The following is a 17634-nucleotide window of genomic DNA, read 5'->3' as shown; positions in this document are numbered from 1 at the left end:
CCATGATTGTGTTCCCACTGGTATGACGATGAGCAATCCCTGCAGAATCACAATCACTTCATCTTAGCACTTTCTTTCGTCAGTTATTCTCAGAAATGCTTTTCTTGATAAATAAAATAAAAATAAAAACGTTTGACAGGTCAGCAATTCTTCAGATGTGGCTTGTGACCTTCACACACACTACCTAGAACAAAAAGTTAACTATAAAGCCCAGTGACTAAAAATGAAAGAAAATGTCAACCAACCCCCACACACACACACTTTCTCTAAAAATACACTTGTTCACACACAGGCTCTGAGTCAAACAGAAACACTTTTCCACATAATAATCATACTCCACATAAACAGTATGTGCAAATTTCCGATCAGCAATAAGCCTTCTAATTAGATTAGAGCAAATTACCATTTGCAGTGTCAGCTCAGTTTTAGTCATGATGATAATCTTTTGATCCTGCCACTGCAGAGACATTAATTACTACCTAAGACAATGAACCTGAAAAAATATAACACGATGTCTATAATTTTCCATTGGATTATATCAGCTACATGTTCATATCACAGCCTTGCAGACTGGTATATTATTTTACCATAGTTACTTCTGGGTAGATCTCATTAAAATATGCAGTCTTCAGGTGAGTGTAAAACAAATTATAAAAACTACCATTGGTTAAAATGTACTATAAGGTCCCATTAGGTAATATTAGTTAATGCATTAACTAAAATTAACAAAAAAATGAATTTGTTTGTTACAGTGTTTTTATTTTCCACTTTTGTTAACTGTTTATTGCTAGTTAATGTCAGCTCAGGTCCATTAAATTATACTTAATAGATGAGTTTAACATTGTGTTACTAAATAATATTATAAAAATTTACGAAGATTAGTAAATGCTTTTGAATATTTTTATAGCATTAGTTCATGTCAACAAATTGAACCTTATTGTAAAGTGTTACCATGCTATTCTCTGCTAAACTTTTTGGGTTCCCTCTTAGTTCCATGAAAAAAAAGCAAGCGAGTCAGACAGAAAGTCATTGACTGAATCATTTCAGCTTCAGCTGTTGAATGCAGATGTGGAGTTTTCTAATGTTTCCACTGCTTTAGCCTCCAGACTTCACAGATCAGGAACAGAACAGAGATTTTAAGATGGGATAGATGAGTCCAATCAGAATGCTGCCACTCAGGACACTCCCTCCAGAGCTCAGCCTATCACCATACTGGTTAAGCAGCTGTAGAGCAACCCCATTGGTCCACCCGAAACCCAACTATGACAAAGAAACAAGATGGAGGGTTTGGGTTATCATTCACAGTTGCATAAACCCCACAAGATGAGCCATTCGACAGTTTAATTTGGTTTGGGATCGACAATAGCAGTACTAAAGCTTGCAATACTAATGTCAATGTCTGATATAAAGACTTTTTATGATACATCTTTTTAAATTTTCTCTATGAACTTGGAAATTGATGATCTGAGCTTCTATTAATTTGCCGTTCATACTCTAGACACTCTATTGGTCCTCAGGGTCCAGGAGAAAATGAGATTCTACATTTCAAGAACGGTTCTGCTGGACTGAAGAACTCTAATTTACCCCTAATTCCTCCAGAGATTAAAATGTCTCCGAAGCGCTGTGCCCAGCTCCGAAGCAGATTTATGAATTTGAATATGTAAATATGAACAGACCATTAATACCTGAACTTCATACTCGCCACCTCCTCCGGGCTTTCCATCACCGTTGACATCGTACTGTAACAAGGACACGAGGTGAAGAGAATTGCATAGAAAAAGAGAGAGAGAGAGACAGTGAGGAAGTTACAGTAAGTGAAAACTAAGTCATAACATTTATTTATAAGCAATATTTTATTTTACAATTTACATTACATTAAAAGCGACAATGCAATGTGACATTTTATAAAATAACGCATTTAAATAACTGACTAATAACATTTTAATTACCATTAAAGTGAAATTACTTAACCTAAACATAGAAACACGGAGCAGTGGGCAGCCATTTAATGCTGCGGTGCCCGGGGAGCAGTGGGGGTCAAACTCTCTAACCACTTGGCCACGACTTCCCCAGGGCTGTATACAACAGGGGTATCCAAAATCGGACACTATTCCTTACATTACTCCACTGATATAGTGACAAAGTGATTTCAGACACAGTCCAGAGTGGATTTTAGTGGACTTTACCTTCTCAAACATGGCCTCATATTTTATGTACGCCCTCCAGTTGGTCTGAATCCACTGTTGGGCCAATCTGAAGGCGAGCTCTTTAGCGTGGGCTGAATTGAGCCTGGAGAGACCTGCAAAGACGTGATGGATTGGGTGAGAAGTGGGTGGGTGATTTAAATGGAAAATTCACCAACTACTGAGCATCATTAATCACATCCTAATAGTCACTTCCCAAACTCACAGACAAAATGTGACAGCAGGTAAATTTAATTTTGAAGGGAATAAAGTGATTTAGTTCACACATTGAACAGACCGAAGATTCTTCAGGCACACTGCTTCAAGTCAACTGAAGTGGCTGATCTGCAAAATGTGTGTTTGATGCTCATGTATTATGGCCAGCCTGAGCCTTCGGTAAGCAGTAAACTGCAGTTAGCAGCTGGGCGAGAACCAAACTGTTATTGTCTATAGAATCAAAAGGTTTCTTTTTTTTCAGGTATGTTCTCTCCTAATCATTTGGTTCCCAGTGAAACAAACGGCAAAAAATGGCAATAAAGTTGAATCAACAATAGACAGTGTTGAATCAACAATATGTGTCTTAAGTAAAACATGATCACTACTGGCCTAGAGAGCGATTTGGCTACTACTTAACATTAACCAAAATCCTGCACATTCTCAGTAGGGTGACCAGACGACCGTCGGCCCAACAGATGTAGCTCTTTATTAAATACTTTCTGCTTTATTAGGTCTAAGAACTACACAGCCCAGCCACTCTCATTTCACAAGGCTACACATCACACTGCTGCTGGTCTGAATCGCAGTGAAGCTAGCTTAAAATGCTGATTTGTAGCAATCAACGAAAGACCACGGCTTGAAAAATAGTGACTGTCCTGATTTTATTAAGACATTTGCTCACTTTAAGCCTAGTTGATGTCATTTTCACCAGAAAGGTGTCAAATTATAGAATATGCACAATAAGTAAATAATGTATATTTATGTATAATACAACTATATCATCAGCTCTAAATTGCTTCATGCACCTATACTCATATTTAACAAACATTAACATTGTGACCTTATGTAAAGCTGCTTCTGCTACTCATATAGCACTATACAAATCTATGATTTCAATGATGACTGCCGCAAGATTAAATGACTACATACCCTCTATAATCATGTGTTGAAGCGGAGGCCAGGCGTTGGGCATGTCCCACTGCTGCCCACTTTTACTAAGAGAGGTGGGAACCCCGTTAGGATAGTCCAGACCTCCACTACCCTACATAGAGAAAGAGAGAGAGAGAATACATGACCAGAAAGAGGAAAGGTTTGTGAAAAGCAGGAATATTGTGCAAAGAGTGCCATCTGCTGTTGAGCATGGAGCCTGCTTCAGGGAAATGCAATCTCCCACTGTTTGAGATCTCATTTTTTTTCCTGTGAAACCTAAAAATACCTTTCTCTTGTATTTAAGACAAATTAATAAGGAGAAAAAAAATTGGAGGCGAACTGTAGTGTTACTCAAGAGGGAATATATGTGATAGAAAGAAATAATAATAATTTACTGTGAGTGCGGATGGAAGGTCTTATTAAAGCAGCATTATGTCAAAGGTGAGACATCTGGAGCTTGTCTGCAGGAAGGAAGCACTGCATATGTTGTATATGTCACCTGCTTATGATATGACCCACTATAAAAGGTCAGTAATTAACATAAGGGTTTGTACTGTACAGTGGTAGGCTCACCGTCAGGTACTGCACAGCCTGGTTGGCCATTTCCGGGTTAGAGTAACATTGTGCCCAGAGAGGTGCCAGGTTAGATGGGTAAAAAGACAGGTGCCGGGTCTCTTTCACCATGCTGAAATCAAACCAGGCTCCTCTTTCTGCATCCCACAGTAGACTTTCAACCCCTTTAATTCTAGCAGAAAGTGCCTTCTCGTATTCCGCTGCCTTCTCTTCATCACCTATAGGAAAAGATTGTCAGAGTGCTTTTAATAAAACACACAAACCATGCTGTTCAGTCTCTGCTGCCTAATTCTCATAGCTAATAGAACTAAACCATTTCTACCACATATACACTACTACTGTTCAAATGTTTGGGGATCAGGTCATTTTTATACTCTTATTTAGCACTTTTAAACACTTTTACTGAACATTGTTACACAATATTTACATTTCAGATAAATGCTGTTTTTTGAATGTTCTATTCATCAAATAATAAAAAAAGAAAGTAAACTGGATTAAGACATTTTGAACATGTACATTATTAATATATATATATATATATATATATAGAGAGAGAGAGAGAGAGTATTGTTAAATAATATCTAATAAATAAATCTCTCATTTCAGCGACCAAGGATGACCATCAGTCCTCATTTAAGCAGTAGCCTAATGAAGTTATTAAATTTAATGACATCAGCTGATTAGGTGGATATATTAACTTAAAGTAATAGCCAAATATTTGGAAGATCAAACAAAGTATAATTTCCTCTGTGTGAAATCTTCTGCCTTGAAATACTGAGATATCTCTAATTTACTGAAGTGATATTACTGCTGACCTGAAAATTATTAATGACAAAAATAAATTATTACCAAAACATTTGTCATACATGATGACAAACTACAAAGGATGTTTCACTAAAAACGTGGAAGAAAAAAAATCAGAGCTACAAAGATTGCAGGGGAGAAAAAAAGGGAAATGTAAACCTTGACAGTGCATTACGGGTTTAAAAGAGTGCACCCTTCTGGGAATTCAATTGGTTACTCAGAATTCAAACTCAAAACAAGGCTGATAACTGATATGGTGCACCATAATGGATATATATATATATATTATGATTTTATGACAAAGTTTGATAAGTTTGCTAGTTCTAGTTCCAGATTAAAATTTTTGACAAAGTTTAAACCCATCCTTTATGATACAGTTATAACACAGTAAAGATATGAGTAAAAATAGGACAGGAAATGATCGGGAGAACATGTGAAATAAGGTAATTAGTTTGTATAGCGAACTAGCATTGTTAACTGTAAACGTATGCCAATCTCTAGGCATTTACTAAATAGTACTGTATTAATTTTTTTTTTTAAATCAGTATTGTGTTTAGATCCACAGAAGTGTGTTTTTACCCAGAATCCTGTGGAAGGAGGCCAGCAGACGCTCATTGCGGCACATAATGGCATTGAGGTCAGCAGGCAGGATGGAGCTTGTCTTTGTGTCTCTCAGGGTGCCACTGTTTCTGCCTGTGCTGTCTATATACCAGCGAGAAGAGAAATCCCAGCCTGACTCTGCACCAGATGCCAGTTCTCTCCAAAGTTTCTTCTGAGCCTCTGTAATACACAGTCATATTCATGCACAAAATAAATACCTTTTAATATGACTCCATTTAACAATCTTGTTGTGGTACATGTAAGCATCAGGAAATTAAAGGAACCGTTCAGCCAAAATGAAAAATTGTTCACCTTCATAATGTATCCACCAGCAGGCCACCCATGATATAGAGGCATTACATTACTTATTTGCAGTGAATGGGTGCCATCAGCTTGAAAGCTTAAATACCTGATAAATATAAATATCTTGTAAAGCAAAAAGCTGTTCGTAAGAAAAAAATCCATCATTAACTTTTTACCATAATACCAGTTCTTCGTCCAGTGAAAAAAATCTATCCCCTGTGAACCTCCCACATCAAAATCTACCAATATATATATATATTTTTTAGATCTGTTTTGACTTGTAAATGGTGCTTGAACCCAATGTAACTTTTTCACTGGAGAAAACAAAATTATGGATGGACAACTTTTCGCTTCACATGACATTAATTGATGGACGTGGATTACTTCTAGATTATTGTGGTTTTCATCAGCTGTTTTGACTCATTCTGACGGCACCCATTCACTGCAGAGGATCCATTAGCGAGCAAGTGATGTAATGCTACATTTGACCAAATCTGCTCTGATGAAGAAACAAACTCATCTACATCTTGAACGATCTGAAGATGAACACCTTTTCAGATGTGTTCATATTTGGGTGAACTATACCTTTAATAGGTAAAAGTAGTTTGCATTTTGGCCTTGATAGAGCACCTAGATTCCTACCTGCTGACAGGCCCTCAGCCAGCTCTACATCATCACTGTATGACTCAGGTCTGCAAATAGTCACAGATTGAAATACTGGAATGCATCCAGGTGTGTTACTTTATTACAGTAATGAGAATCACGGTAATACGAATGAAACTTTTCACATTTCATTTTGCGTTTGGTGGTGACCCAGACATGTTCTTAAACTGCACGGTGTTAATGAGTTGTCTCACCTCGGCCTGTCCACCGGTACATTATATCGATTCAGGATGTGAGTCCGTCCACTCATCGCCACATTAAGAGAGCAATTCTGCATCCAAAAGCTGTACTCTGTTTCCAGTGCTGGCAAAACCTGCCTAAACACACACAGAGCTCATGCGGTGCAGAGGTGTTGTTCAGAGCGGCTCAGTGCAACACCTCAATATTCAACAAACCTGCAGCAGGGCAGTTTAGACGGGAAGGTTACCTGAGGAAGTCTTTGTCTCCGGTGACCTCATAGAAACTTTCCACCATTAGCGGAAGGAAGGGAGGCTGACTACGCCGCTCGTAATAAACCCGACCACCGTTTGGGACAAGGCCGTATCTGAATGAAAGTGAAGGAAAACAGTAAGTGAGTGTTTTACAGCTTAAGTCCTTTTGTATTATTAATATAAAATCATATTTAAAAAAAAAAAAGCTTGTGCATTTCTAAGTTAATTATTATGAACTGAAGCAATCATACTTAGTTCATCATTCAGGTAAATAAATAATGAACTTCATTTAATCATTTAGGAGTCAAATATCTGTTATTTAGCGGTAATGTTTTAAACCAATGAAACTGATCATGTGAAAAGCAAGAGAAATAAGTGCACCTTTCCACCAGGTACACAAAGTTCAGAATCATTCCTCGAGCCGTCTCGGTCATTTCTGACAAAAGGAGACCATTTAATATCCAATATGAGTCCCTAAAGAACAAAAACACCTTGATTATTACAGTTTCTAAAGAAAATACGAGTGGGTTTTGCCAGAGCAGAACTAATCATTATGATGCTATTGAGTTGTGGGTAGTTGTCAGGGTGCTACTATGTGTTTATTAAAGTCACCATGCAATCATATTTGACAGTATTGAACATATTTATCCGTGCATGATGTGTGCCCCAGCAAGAGGGCTGGCTGTGGACATACACTGACACCTAGTGGTGCGGATGCAGAATTACACATATTTATAAACTACCAATGCCAATGTAGAAACTCACTGTATGCCACTAACAGCCATGATTTATATGCATTTCATGAGTGAAAATGTCCAATAACAGTATGGTCACCAAGAAAAGAGTGCATTAGCGCTCGTCCACTTTTTCAGTAATGCTGGTTCATTTTTACAATAGTGATTTTAAAACATGTCTTTGTATAACAGGCTTGAAAAAGCATTTCAAAGAATGAGACAAAGAGTCTGGTGATAACTATGGGACACAGACTCAATGCTCTGATTGCACACTAGAGTTCTGCAACTAAATAATAGCTTTTAATCTTTTCCATCTGCCTTAAGTTCAACTGTCCCAATACTTATGCTCACATCAAATAGTGGGATGAACTCTAAAAGTGCTGTCCTTTTTATTTGGTAAAACATGTATGTGTCGAAAGACCTAATAATAAAATGTGACATTCTGTAGTTGTCTCATATTCATCTTTTAATCATTTGCAAATGTCTTTACTCCACAGCAAGCAGAACATTTTTTGTTCCAATACTTATGTAGGGCACTGTATATATAGCTGTCTATAAGCCACTCTTGCTGTGTGTTTAGGTCATTGTATTTCATGTGTCTTAACTGACGAGAGGATTGAGTTTGGCCACACTGCCATAAAGCCCAGATCAGTGAAGTGTTGCACTGATGTTTGTCCTTCTGTAAGTTTCCAAGTCATATCCATTCAACTGAATTTGCCTCAGGTTAACTTCACTCGAAGTGTAGTGACATCTACAAGCAATGTATGCTCCTGAGCTAAATTTCAACTGTCTCAGATAAGGTTACGATTGCTTATGCAATGGAATCATTTAAGTTTTTTTATTTTTAATAAATTTGCAAAGATGTTAAAAACCTGTTTTTTTGCTTTACCATTATGGTTTATGGAGTGCAGATTGATGTGGGAATAAAAGTAATTTAAAGCAGATAAGGCAGGAACATAAAATGTGAAAAAAAAAATGAAAATTTCTCTCTTAGCTGCAATAATGCAAACAGATGACTTCAACCAAAGCATTTACCATTGACTTACAACAGGTCTGTCTTTAAAGGTTTACGGTTAGGGTTTTCTCCATGTGTGTGATAAAAGGAGAGACTAACCAGTAATAGAATTCCCTAAAGCGGCCACCAGGCACGACAACTGGGTGTGGGGTGTAAACCTGTGAGTACAGCTCTGGGTGGTCTCTGACATCATCACGGATCTGCACAGCCATGTATATAGCAAGAAGATAAATATTAGTTAGTGGTACACAGTCCCATACATTAGTGAAAACCAACCTTTACCTTTCGACCAAGGGACTTCCATAAATTGTGCAGTTCTTCAGCCCAACTGCGATATTTTGAGTCAGAAACCCTGGACAAGAATTTTGGTCTATCGAAGAGGGAACAAAGATGGTTGTATTTTATTAACATTCAAATTTAAAAGAATCGTTCATCCAGAAATTTAAATGAACACACCCTCAGGTCATACAGTTCCAGTATGGCTTTTCTGGAACACTTGTGTTCCACTATAAAAGTAAAGGAATTCCGGTTTAGAACAACATGACGTTGTTTCTCTTTTGGGGCGAACCATTTCAAGACAGTTCCACTCAAAATGTTCTTACTTTGAATGCCAGTCTGGAGGAGTCCACTGCTCGAACTCCTTACCCGGCTCTTCAAAGTATGTCTGCAGAAACTTCTGTAGCTCTGAGGACGGGACAGTCTTATTTGGGAACTCTGAGCTCAGATTGGCAAAAGCCTCCACAACGACTTCTACGGGTAAGCAGGAAAATAGCAGAGAGTACAGAAAAATCACAAGCCTAGAGCTTTTCAGATGAGCATCAGAACAAATCAAACATGCTTGACTCACCGGGAGCTCTAGTCAACTTCATATCTACAAAGTACTTGTCATCATCAAACAGTTTGGCCATCTGGACCTGTCGCAGGACTTCTCCAGTGCAGTAGATCTGACTGGTGGCAACAACACATGTCAGGCATCTGATGCTCAGAATAACAGGCAGTTTGTGAGTCTGCCCACTTCTTCTCTGGCACTCACAGCTTCAGCTCGTAAAACCAAGATCAATAACTTTCTTTCTAGTGCTCTTCTTTGATTAAGGTTCAAAGTTCAGCTTCCCTGCATTCACACCTCCACCTGCTTTGTCATTGACTCGGAGTTCAGTCATATTAAGAATAACATATGGTGGCTGTTGAAGTAAACCAGTGAGGACCATGTTCAAAGCTGATTATTCATAAAGAAATTCACAAATCATTTTACATAACCCAAGTGACAAAAAGACAGATTTGCACATGCGTTTATCTCAAAGTAATCATCTCAATATCAAATGTGGCCACCTCAACTGATAATTCAGAAAAGCTGCTCAGATTTCAGTACAGAAGGCTCGTGCCTGTGGGAACTAACCTGTCACAAGGTGCCAGGAGCGTGTCCCCAGATGAGAAGAAATGAATGAACGAAAAGATCACCAGAATTCGCCAACACATCTTGGTAAGCGAAATTATTGGTAGTCAGAAGAAATGACCAGACAGTGCACTGCTTCCTGGGTTTTAAAACTCTGAACCCTGTTTATCAACGATAAGGCAAAGGGTGAGTTTAAAAATCATACCACAGCCATTAACTTAATCAGTTTCAGCATAGGATAAGACTAGGCTGGCTTAGCTGTCAGATATCAGTACATGGACTATTATTAGTCACAGCATGAAGTTGTTACATAAGTAGCATTTACTGGAAAATGCAAGTTAAAAATACTGACATCTAGCGAAACAATGTGGGATTGGATACTGAGATTTAGAAAGTACACCCGGCTGCAGCCTGCAGATGGAGGCGGGGCTGCATACCTGCTCTGATTGGTTCAATCATCTTTCATAGACACACATGATAGGACATGTGCGCTTAGTTGGTGTAGGATGGAATATATTGTTTAAAAAGCTAAAAAACGCTGTACAGTTTTGCAAAGCTTTCATTATAATGCACAGTTGTTTATTGTTAACTTGACTCACTATGTCTGATTTATTGTATCACGAGATGTTAGCTGCGACAAGTTTAATCTTTTGGACCAATCGAATTCACAATGAATCACTGGGACATTCTAGAGCGCTTAACGTGAAAGTACGTGGCTTGTGCATTAAAATGGTGTTTTATGACGACTAAACTCAGTAAAAAAAAAAAAATATATATATATATATATATATATATATTTTATGTGTTACTGAGTTTGGTCTTTTAAAAACACAGTTTTAATGCATTACGCCACGTTAAGCGTAGAATCATTCCAGTTGATTGAAAATAATCAGGCTCAATAATGGTCACAAAATGGGTAGGCTATTGGAGAAGATAACAATTTAATATATTAATTTAATATAAACAGATGATACTTTATAAAGTTTATCTCTATACTTGACTGCAGTGGCTGTGAGACAACTGCACTAAAATAAGAGCATGAGGATCATGAAATTGCATTCATCATTAATATAGCAACAGATTATGTCCTTTCAGAATCATCACCGGCCGGTAGAAATAAAAGTTTCTCGATTTATTCACTTTAAAAATGAGGAGCAAGATATTTTCCTGAAACAAATGTCAAATGTCATTACTATTATTATGATTGTCTTGTCATGCTATATAAATAAAAAAAACAATGCTGATGCATCCTTTTCATTTCCTTTCTCTTACGCCGATGATATGAAATATTAAAAAATTCAAATTATTTAATTCATAATTCATTCTTCTATCTGAAGACCTGATCCTCCCACTGTGGATAATCAACACAATTAATTTACTAAATGTAATGGGTTGTTCGTCTGTTATCCTAAATATCAGCTTAATTGAGCAAATATAATTTTAGGGACATGGCGAGTTACAAGCTAATGTTTCTTTTTCTTTTTTTTTTCGTGCATTGTAATGAAGGCTTTGTAAAACTGCACATCGTTTTTAGCTTTTTAAACAACATACTCCATCCTACACCAACTACGCACACATTTCCTATCATGTGTCTATGAAAGACGATCGAACCAATCAGATTGCAGCCCCGCCTCGATCTGAGGGTGCTTCTCAGATAAATGCGGTGTTCGAAATACCATACTATCAACTTACTATTTCTGCATTATCCAGTATTTATGTTGTGCATAGTGTGCAAATTTTCTGTATGCATCAAATAAAGGATAATAATAATACATTCAATAATACATCTCAATAATACAGTTTTATCAGATGTTTAGCAGTATAGGCGTAGGGAGGTTTTTGTCCCAATAAAGTTGCATTTAATAATAATTTTAAGTATGATCATACATAAAACACACTATGTTATTGCATACTGTTTTATAATATACTACTGTACTGAAATATAAATATCTACCACCTAACTACTATTTACACAATTATTAGTTCTGCTCAGTATATTTAAAGTCCATTAATTATGAAATGAGTTCAACTGGGCAATATAGCATTCTTTACTAGTATGAATCCTTAATTAGCAAGCCTTTGTAAATAGAATGGTTAGTTAGTACATTTATTTGTGAGGTAACAACCTCAGCAGCTGTGCTGAATTAATGTTTTGTCATGTGACAACACTTTAGCACGCTACTCTGAAACATTTGTCCTTATTGTATACTGTTTCACACACTATTTAAAAAAAAATAGCAGGCAGTATAGACCCCTTAAAAGTTTGTAAACATTCCAACGTCTCTGGGTGGGCGGGGCTTAGCTGGAAGCAAAAAGAGGCGTGGACGCAATGTTGACAAGCGTAAGCGAACACGTTTTAGGAGGGATTTATTAAACATGGATGCAGAAGAAGGTTCGGAACTGTCCGAATATGTACAGTCCCTGACTCTGCGGGACCGTGACAGCTTTTTTTTCTTTTCTTTTTTTAACTCTCGCGGATGGAAGCAGGCTACCTGACCCGTATGCCATACGGCCATATGAATTACTTTTGGGTGGTATGGGGAATTTTGTCAAGGCTTATTTTCTAATGTAACCTATCGCTGGGCTAACTATGATTAGCAATGTGTATTATTTTAAGAGACCATTCAAAGGATGGCACACACATCTATCGCTGTATGTTTGTTTAACATTTAAACTAGCTAGTGCGCTGAAGGTTGGCAACATGGGCGTCAGTTTGGTTTGAAATGTGGTGGGGACAGAGACGCATTCAGAAGTGCATTTTCAGAAGTGCTGGGTACAATGATGCATTTTTTTTTCTCTTTCGCGCAGGTCATGTTTTGAAAGACGTCCTGTATCTTATTAATGTAAATAAATAAAAATGTATACAAAAATGTGATGTCCGACTCGTTTTATGAAGAAGAAAGCCGTACAAAGCATTAGACATATGATATATGACCCACTAATCTGCTTCATATCATCATATAAGTACCATGTTGACAATATGACATGGCCATGACGTGGTTTAATGTACCTAAACAATGATTACCAAATTTCTCTTTCATGTTGCTTTGTTATAACCACTGAAAACGGGGAAAAAAATCTAACCCAAAATCGGGCCTCGCTCTACATTATCCCGCTTATTACATGGCTACCCACCAAATAAATCAATAATTTGACACAAAATATTGATTTAAAAAAATAGTTTATTGATTTAAACACGATTGTATTGCTTCCGCTAAAGAAAATAGTTCCGTCTCTACGATTAGAATCCTGCCGCGTCCATAGCAACGCTCTGTTTTTCATGGCAACGGTGTTATTATCAAGAAATAACAGACTTCATTCTACAGTGGAATTCAACCAAGCCATGTAATAATTTGATTTAATTCCCAGTACAATTTACCATATCTACACACAACACAACTTAAGCACTACAAATTTTATCAAGATTGAAAAAGCAAAAATACGTGTAGCACAGATGAACACTACTGACTATCACACCATGATCTGACTGCTCTCAATTCACAACAATATGCATCCATCCAATCTACATAAGGCATTTTGACTAAAACTTGATCCATTCCTCATCATCATCATCATCATCATCATCATCACAACTATTCCAGAATTCAGCAATAGATTCAAGCAATAATTAAACAAGATACTGACTACTCAACAATCATCTCCCCCAATACTTGCTGTATGAACGCAAACCGTAACTAGCTAATTAAGTTGGTGGCTAAGGAAGTCTAACGTAACATTAATTGCAAGAGAAGAATTAAAACAGCCGATCCCTTGTGTGCAAATGCACAAGACCTAGCCATAATACCAGCAAATCTTAATAAACATAAGTTATCGCGTCTTACCTTTGTGTCAATGGTCTGCAGACCCATGCTGTGTGTACAACAACGTCCATTTGTTCTACAGGTTATCACTTTGATATGTTATAGTCCATGGCACTAGGATGCAACCTTGTGATATTGTATGAAGGCTAAATGACTTGCTCGTCTATGATACATTCGCCAGAAATTCTGGCCAATCCCAGCAAAGACTAGGTAGCCTCGTTCACGCTCGTTCACTGTCCATTCCAAACTGTCAACTCATTTGAAAAACATTCTTTAAAAAAAAGAAGCGCGATAGTCATATAGAGAAAATAATAACAGCATTATGTCAAAAAGAAGTGGACAGGACATCAGAGCTTTTTTTTAAAGCCAAGCAGACATGCACAGTAAGTGCCGGTATCTTATCGGCTAAATGAATAACCCATTCTGTCACTCTTTTTGACAAACAATGTTATTAGCTAGCTAGCTAGCTAGCAGTTACGCACGTCAGCTGAGCTGCACCTGCCTCAGTGACACGATGACTCCCCCTCCCCCTCCCCCAATCTAGAACGTATCCCAAAGTTACAGTTGTTGCAGTTTTAATGAACAGAAAAGCGTGTAGCCAGCGCAGCAGCAGAACGGCTAAATTGAACTCGAGGTTTTCAAAAAAAAAAAAAAAAAGTGGTGGGTACAAAATGACTCATGACGAAATCTGCGTCCCCCCCGTCCCCCCCGAAATCGACGCCTATGGTTGGCAACTTTTCACCTATAAAACAGAAACTTGCTGATTTACTAGATAAAACCGACACACCAGTTCATATGCATATATTATTTTACCTGATATGAAGTGTGCACTGCAAACACGAGCATTATTTATGATCATCTCCGTCCAGTCTGTACGCCGTATTGCATTCAACCACAGTTGTCTTCTTGATTTCTGTGAAGGAATTTTGCCGGGATCCGGTAAAACTTTAGTTTTGAAACAAAAGTGCTGTTCCTTCTATTCTGGCAGCCAAAACCCCAACAATAAGACATTTTAAAGTCAAAACCTCAAACTTTTAGCGCACCTGCTATGAGTTCTGCCTTATGTTTTGCCTCCAGCTAGAGCGGTGACGTCATAGTGACGTAGCCGATTAAGGGGTCTATACACTGTGTACTGGGCAGTAAGCAACTGTGCCATTTCGAACACAGCCTTAGAGACTAACCGTGTGTTGTTCACACCGCCGCGTCGAGACAAGCGTCAAAGTGGCCGGAAGGCATTCATTTTCAAAGTGAACCGGCGGCGAGCAGCTGCGCGGCACGACTTGAACGTTGAGAGCGTCGAGGAGAGTTGAAATCAGGGCAACTTTATGGAAATGAGCTATGACGCGGTTTCCAAAAGGCTTTTTTGCGCCCTTGAAGGACACTTCGGGAAGTAGACTCCATTTCTAGGGACCTTCCAAACGAAAGTGAACAACTGAATCCCTTCACGAATGGCCCTTCCAGAAGTCATTAAGCGAAGGGAACATGCTGATGGTCACTTCACGGAAGTGAAATCCGTTTGTGATCATGTGATCTGCAGTTAGGAGATCTTCTTAAAAAAAAAAAAAAAAAAAAAAAAAAAAAGTTAGGAGATCTTGCAATGATGTTGATGTTGATTTCGAGTCCACATTTAAAATAGACAAATTTAATAAAACTATTCCGTTTACTTTGTAAGACAATATTTTTCGTCTGCGATAGAATTATGATACAAGATGGCAGTACAAGAAAGTTTATTTGGAAAAAGTTTAAAAGTAAATACGATACAATTAGACTATTTGAATTAAAATAATAATAAATAAATAAATATATAGCAACAACTGGTGGAGTGCTGAATGCTGCACGCACGCGCTGAGTTGTTAAAGGGATAGTTCACCCAAAAATAAATATTGAATTCAATTCAAGTTTATTTGTATAGTACTTTTTACAATACAAATCGTTACAAAGCAACTTTACAGCAAAAAATGTTTCTACAACATTTAGTAATAGCTTATAAGTGGTGACTGTCAGTTAGTGCATGTATGACAGGATTTTTAGAAAAATTAATACAAGACGTAGTCAACCAGACGATGAACATTATTAATATTATTAATAATTTATAATTATTAAATGATGCAGTCACACTTGTAGCAATATTTGTTAGTTCTGTTTGTTGATTCATGGGTAAGCATCAACTGAGGTCCTCTGACGGGTCAGCATCATCTCTTCTCAGGTGTTCTGGATCCAGACTGGAGCTTGTGTAAATCCTAGTTACAAAACATAGAAACAAATAGAGACATCATTAGCATAGCTACTGATCCAACAAAGTAAAATTAATTAGTTTAACCCAAGCTAAAGAATAAAAATGCGCATTTGATCAGATGCAACTACACTCAAAATTTAAGATACATTATTTGAATGTTTGGCGAAAGAGATGCGTTTTTAATCTAGATTTAAACCGAGAGAGTGTGTCTGAACCCCGAACATTATCAGGAAGGCTTTTCCACAGTTTGGGAGCCAAATGTGAGAAAGCTCTACCTCCTTTAGTGGACTTTGCTATCCTAGGAACTACCAAAAGTCCAGTGTTTTGTGACCTTAGGGAGCGTGATGGATTGTACCGTGGTAGAAGGCTAGTTAGGTATGCAGGAGCTAAACCATTTAGGGCCTTATAGGCAAGTAATGATAATTTGTAACTGATACGGAACTTAATAGGCAGCCAGTGCAGAGACTCCATATTTTACTAATGATAAATGAGATGACTCCCCATTTAAGTAAACAAAATGGTAGCGACCGGACCGGTAGGATCTAAACCATCTTAGAGCCTGTCCTTGAATACCTGTATAGTTTTGTAATCGATCTATGAGTATGTCATGATCTATGGTGTCGAACGCAGCACTAAGATCAAGTAAGACTAGAAATGAGATGCAGCCTTGATCTGACGCAAGAAGCAGGTCATTTGTAATTTTAACAAGTGCAGTTTCTGTGCTATGGTTCGGTCTGAAACCTGAATGAAATTCTTCATACAGATCATTTTTGTGCAGGAAGGTGCTCAATTGAGCAGACACAACTTTTTCTAAAATTTTAGACATAAATGGAAGATTTGAAATAGGCCTATAATTTGCCAGTTCACTAGGATCTAGTTTTGGTTTCTTAAGAGGCTTAATAACCGCCAGCTTGAATGGTTTTGGGACGTGACGTAAAGATAACGATGAGTTAATAATATTGAGAAGCGTTTCTTCTGCTACAGGTAACAACTCTTTCAGTAATTTAGTGGGTACAGGATCTAATAAACATGTTGTTGGTTTAGATACAGTGATAAGTTTATTTAGCTCTTCCTGTCCTATATTTGTAAAGCACTGCAGTTTATCTTTGGGTGCAATGGATGAAACTGAAGTGTTAGACGCTGTAGAATCTACATTTGTTATTGTATTTCTAATGTTATCCATTTTATCAGTGAATAAATTCATAAAGTCATTACTATTAAATGTTGGTGGAATATTTGAATCAGGTGGCATCTGGTAATTTGTTAATTTAGCCTCTGTGCTAAATAAAAACCTTGGATTGTTTTGGTTATTTTCAATGAGTTTGTGGATATGCTCTGCCCTGGCAGTTTTTAGAGCCTGTCTATAGCTGGACATACCGTTTTTCCACGCAATTCTAAAATCTTCCAAGTTAGTTTTTCTCCATTTGCGTTCAAGACTACAAGTTACTTTCTAGAGAGAGTGAGTATTACTGTTATACCATGGAACAGTACTACATCTACGACGTGTCCCTGTTTGCGTACAAGGACATAAAAATTATTTATGGACCAAGGTGTCTGAGATTGTTGGTGTTCCTGGTGACCTGCTGATGCGCATTGATGCTATAGGAATAATAACCTAATAACATTATAATAGTCCCAGTTCACTTTTAAACATTTAAATACATTTTCCTGATTATACTTTCATTAAGTAATGTTTATACCCAATTATACTTAAGTCATATTTTCAATGCAG

At 37.5% G+C, this 17634-nt stretch overlaps 1 protein-coding gene across 1 annotated transcript; it reads right to left on the bottom strand.

Annotated features, from left to right (window-relative positions):
• Nucleotides 1-592: 592 nt before the first annotated feature.
• treh (trehalase (brush-border membrane glycoprotein)) lies at nt 593-10588 on the bottom strand. The gene is made up of 15 exons (XM_059506082.1): nt 9849-10588; nt 9300-9400; nt 9055-9202; nt 8735-8822; nt 8552-8652; nt 7085-7177; nt 6700-6816; nt 6467-6589; nt 6252-6301; nt 5286-5486; nt 3903-4120; nt 3330-3441; nt 2187-2299; nt 1686-1739; nt 593-1260 (listed from the first exon to the last, which is right to left on the bottom strand). Exons 1-15 carry the CDS (start codon nt 9926-9928, stop codon nt 1117-1119), a joined length of 1743 nt encoding a protein of 580 aa, XP_059362065.1. The 5' UTR covers nt 9929-10588; the 3' UTR covers nt 593-1116.
• Nucleotides 10589-17634: the final 7046 nt, after the last annotated feature.

This window comes from Carassius carassius, chromosome 23 (genome assembly GCF_963082965.1).
Source record: "Carassius carassius chromosome 23, fCarCar2.1, whole genome shotgun sequence".
In the NCBI taxonomy this organism is placed as follows: Eukaryota; Metazoa; Chordata; class Actinopteri; order Cypriniformes; family Cyprinidae; genus Carassius; species Carassius carassius.
Note: the sequence above shows the minus strand (reverse complement) of the source record. Positions and strands in the feature narration are given on the sequence as shown.

Bases quoted from the DNA above. Each gene is read 5' to 3' on its own strand.
- treh (XM_059506082.1), bottom strand. From the start codon at position 9,928: ATGTGTTGGCGAATTCTGGTGATCTTTTCGTTCATTCATTTCTTCTCA. The intron at 8,823-9,054 runs GTAAGAACATTT...CCTCTTCGATAG, and splicing joins CCTCCAGACTGGCATTCAAA to ACCAAAATTCTTGTCCAGGG. The intron at 1,261-1,685 runs GTATTAATGGTC...TCTTTGTCATAG, and splicing joins GTGGCGAGTATGAAGTTCAG to TTGGGTTTCGGGTGGACCAA.